A 4887-nucleotide genomic window follows, 5' to 3' on the forward strand; every position below is an offset into this window, starting at 1 on the left:
TTCACTTTCACTTAAAGTAGGATAAAAACTCATTTTTAAATATAATCTATCTTTTCCATTTGTACAGGGGTAACGCACTGTATTAAATATGTAAGGTCTTATCTACATGGGTTTGATTACAGAAACTAATAAAGTATTCTCTAAAAAAATATATATATATATAATCTATCTGATAATTCACAAACAGAATTTTATATGTACTTTTTATTCACATATACATAAGACCCAGATAAATGAACCTAAAAAAGGTGAGCAATTTAATAAATTACAATTAACAAACAATTACATTTAATAATGAATTACATGATTACCTGGGGTTCCTCAGGTGGGAGAGGAGGTGGTGCCTCTTCGCTAGAAGGGGGTAATGGAGGCTCCTCAGATGCAGGGGGCTCTACTACTTGACTGGTGGCAGGTACAGTAGTGTCTTCTTTTACTGGCTCTGGTGTATCTTTTGTCCCAGCAGGACTACTCTTTTTGTGTCCTGGCAAATGCACTTTTGTCCTTTGCTGCAAACTAAGGAGATGCTGTCGGTACCAATACTGCTGCTGTTCCTAAAACAAAAATCATTTTTTGTTAAATTAACTTTTTATTGTGATTTGAGAAAAAGTTTACAGGACAAACTGGTTCTACATTCATTCTTATCATGTTTTGAGGCATCACAACTCTATAATGTAACAGCATCGTTCTCAATTCTTTCCTCTGCTTCCCATTTCCATTCATCCTTCTATCTTTGGGGTGTATTCCCAGTACTGGAATTGCTGGGTCAAATGGTATCTCTATTTGCAACTTTTTGAGAAAGTGCCACATCACCTTCCACAGTGGTTGCACTATTTGGGTTCCAGTTTCTCCACAACCTCGCCAGCATTTGTTGCTTGCTGTTCTGTTAAATTTTGCTATTCTTACTGGGGTAAGATGATATATTTCTTTTGAGAATAAAATATTTTTAAGAATGTTAACTGGCAATCCTTTTTTTTTTTTTGTGCACAAATCTGTTTTATTTGAAAACACATCTGTAGTACACTAAGGATTAACAGTAATAAACAATAAACTCACAGTCTTGCCCAGCAGGTATTGGGTCTAGTATATGACTTGGGGCAAAATATTATTTTTCACAGTAAGGGGGGGAGGGGGACAACATGGGTATTATTCCTAAATCCTGTTCAGGGATGTAAAAGATAGAAAATGGAGGGTATTCAAGTTCACATTGCTCTTCTATGTGCTTCTGCTTCTCAATTAGCTAATACTCAAACACAGCATCTTGGCTGGTGGGGCAGCTGGATTTGGATAGCACAAGGACCTTGTGTTACTGGCAAACCTTTTATCTCTGTAACTTGTTTTGCCTCATTTTTGTCTGTGTTCATGCACCTACCTACATGTAAGGAAAGGCACCTAACTACAACAACCACCAGAAGCAAACAGCAGAGAAAATGTAATCCCAGTTCAGACCGTCTCATCGTTCTTCAAAGAGATGGAAAGGGATTAATCATCAACTTTAAATGGAAAGGAAAGATAAGCAAAGCACTACAAGAAAATAATAAAATAAAATAGGAGGCTGTATGCTTAGTGATCTCAAAATCTACTGAACAGCCACATGGACCAAAATAGTGTGGTACTGACTGGTACCGTGACAAGAGAAATAGACCAACTGGAAAGCATTAAGAACTCAGAAACAAACCGATCCATCTATCAGTAGTTGATCTTTGGCAAAGAGATTAAATCCACAAACTGTAGAAAAGACAGCTTCATTATAAATGGTGCTGGCAAAACTGGCTATCAGTTTGCAGAAAATGGAAACAAGTTCCATACCTTAGACGATATCTAAAATCTAATCCAAGATGGATCGAGGACCAAGGCATAACAATTCCAATTTAGTAAATGCCATCAATGAAAGAAACTGTAACCCTGATCTATGGACTAGAGTATCAAATATAACTGAAAAAGCACAATCAGCAAACTAAACAGTATAAACTATTCTTGCTGGTAGGTTCTATTGAGATGACAACTCAATGGGAACCTTGCCCTGTCCTTCATCTCTGTCTTCTACCTTTCCTAGCATTAGCCTCACCTCGCATGCCAGCATTCATTGCTGTAAAGACAAACATTCCTAGTTTGAAAAGTAGTACGACCCTGGATTGCTGTGTTGCTTTTTGCTTTTTTTTTTTAATTTTTTTTTTTTTGTGCGTGTACCGTCAAATTGGATCTGACTGGTACAGGAGGAGATTGCCCCGCCTTCTCCAGCAGAGCACCTGGTGGATTCAAACCACAAATGTCTGGCATTGCAGTTGCAGCTTCTTGCCACTAGGCCACCAGAGCTCCCTCCGCTGTATTGTTGTTTTTTACTACTGTCATAAATACAAATTATTTGGTAACTGGAGTGCCAATAAATGAGTAGGAATAATGAAATACACTGCTGTGCACTTTACCTAGTAAGTCACCTAAACACCAATGCTTTACTCTGAATATTAGAAATTAAATGAAAAAATAAAAACACTTTACCCTTGTTTTGCTACAAACTGCATTTCTAGGGATACGGTGGCATAAACTGGAGGGGTTACTCTGCTAATACAAAAGTCCAGCCTTTCTGGGGATTGGAGTCCACCCACAATGCTGGCAGGAGAAAGATGGGCAATCTCTTTCCATGCCATTTACAGCCTTGGAAACCAATGGAGGCTCAGCTCTGAGCTGGTTCCAACTGAACATTAGTGAGTGAAGTGCAGTTCTACTAACCAGCCCTAAGTTCATAAGGTTTAATCTTTCAGTACAGAAGAAGTACATGTAATAAACGTGGAATAAATAACAACAAAAAAAAATTACCATGCTGCACTCCAATCCAAGTGTTTATTAGGTAAATGTCATCAGCAGATGAACCACTGGATTAAATATTAGATGCAAAGCAGATGGGAAGCTTTACAGTGGAGGCATTCTGTGCCTTCTTGTGGATACATATTAATTACCCACCACCTATTTTTAAAAAGTTTGCACAAGAAAACTGAACTTAAATTTAAGATGCCTCTAGTCAACCTCTAGTTTACAGAGAAAAAAAAACCCAACATGAAAAGAACAAATCAAAGAACACTGTAAGGGGCAAGCAAAGAGAGAAATTCAGAAAGTAGGACATTCTACAAGGCAATGTATATGGAATTTTTTTCATTCATTCAATGGGATAGAGTGAAAAAAGCACGAAAGACCGATTTAGATCATGGGTTTTCAACCAAGGGTAATTTTGTCCACCCCTAACTTCATCCTTGTCTGTCTTGGAGAGGGTGAAAACAAGTTTCTACCTGGAGGGACTGGTCCTCGGAGAAGGACATCATGCTCAGATGGGTGGAAGGACAATACAGGAGAGGAAGACCCCAGGTGAGATGGACTGATAGAGGAACTAGGGCAATGGTGGTAGGTGTACTGGAGTCAGTGAGACTGGCTCAGGACGGGGCAGGCTTCAGAGCTGCTGTATAGGGTTGCTATTAGTTGCAGGAGACTCAATGACACGTAACAACAACTTCATCCCACCCACCCAGAAGACATCTGGCAATGTCTGGAAACATTCTTGGTTGTCAAAATCTAGAGACTGATACTGTCATTTAGTAGGAAGAAGTCAGAATTGCCAAACAACCTTCAATGCAAAGCCAGGCCACCAGTCTTGCCCAAATGTCTTAAAACATTGAAGCTGAGAAATCCTGATCTGGGTTAAGATTTGTTTGTGTGTACCCTATCTGGTTACTGATTTCAGCAAGCCAATTATAAAAAGCATTCTTGAGTCAAGCAAGGATTTTTTTAAAATATGGACTGGGTATTGGATGCTACAGTGATTGCAACAATGTATGCACAGAAGAGATAGTGTTGAATAGGCAGCCTTTCAAATCTATTGTACACAAAGTAGCTTTGAGCTGGAGCTGATTTGAAGGCATCTAACAACAACAGTTAAGGAGTTATTGCTAATTTTGTTGGTTCATGGGACAGTAAGGTAAATCCAAATACAGACTGGCATTAAATCATACCAAGAATCAAACTGCTGTCACTGAATCTATAACAACTCTAGAAACTCTACAGGACAAAGCAGCGCTGCCGTAAAGAGCTTCTAAGGCTGTAAATCTTTACAGAAGCTGACTGCTACATCTTTCTCAGCAGAGGCTGCTGAGTTTTCAAACTACTGACCTCTAAATTAGCATACTAGCACTTTAATCATAGCACCACTAGTACTCCTTGATATCAAGAAATTTAACTTTGTTAGATGTTCTAATGTGATTACCAAACATCTTTAAGGCTATTGTTACAAATTTACCAGTGCAGATTTCAGAAATCAGATCTAACAATCTGCTTCCAAAGGGGGCCTTGTAAACCCTACAGAACACTTTCACTCTGCATATGTGGGGTCAGGAGTAACTAGAACACTTAACAGCAATTAACAACAATTAAGATCATAGGGATTTTAAAAAAAAGGCTATAGGGACTTAAAAAAAAAAGACTACAGGGATAAAATTATATGGGATCTAAGAGTGCTTTAAAATAGTTCAGCTGAAGGGAGCTCTGGTGGCCTAGTGGCACGATGCTGCACTGCAATCCCAGAGATACATGGTTCAAATCCACCAGATGCTCTGCTAGAGGAGGGGGCAATCTCCTCCTGTACCAGTCAGATCTGATTTGACGGTACACATAAAAGTAATACAATAAAAATTTAAAAAAAAAAAAAAGTTAAGCTGTAGCTGAAATCAACAAGGTTGCATGAAACAACCAGGACAAATGTGGACGGTCATTAAATCTAAATTATAGATACATGGTGGTCATACTATTTCTCTACACTTGGGATGTTTAAAACTTTTAACCATAAAAAACAAATGTATACAAATTGGCAAAGAGGAAGTAAAATTATCCCTCTATGCAGATGAC

The 4887-nt window shown here is 38.4% G+C and overlaps 1 protein-coding gene across 1 annotated transcript in view; it reads right to left on the reverse strand.

Annotated features, from left to right (window-relative positions):
• The window catches only part of YLPM1 (YLP motif containing 1), a 99349-nt gene that overhangs the window by 86900 nt on the left and 7562 nt on the right, over positions 1 to 4887 (reverse strand). Inside the window, exon 2 of the mRNA XM_006884782.1 lies at positions 312 to 551. Coding sequence (XP_006884844.1) covers positions 312 to 551 — 240 coding nt within the window. The remainder of the gene's footprint in view (positions 1 to 311; positions 552 to 4887) is intronic.

Source organism: Elephantulus edwardii, unplaced genomic scaffold, assembly GCF_000299155.1.
Source record: "Elephantulus edwardii isolate Elephantulus edwardi_28Jun2011 unplaced genomic scaffold, EleEdw1.0 scaffold00037, whole genome shotgun sequence".
NCBI classification, from domain to species: domain Eukaryota; kingdom Metazoa; phylum Chordata; class Mammalia; order Macroscelidea; family Macroscelididae; genus Elephantulus; species Elephantulus edwardii.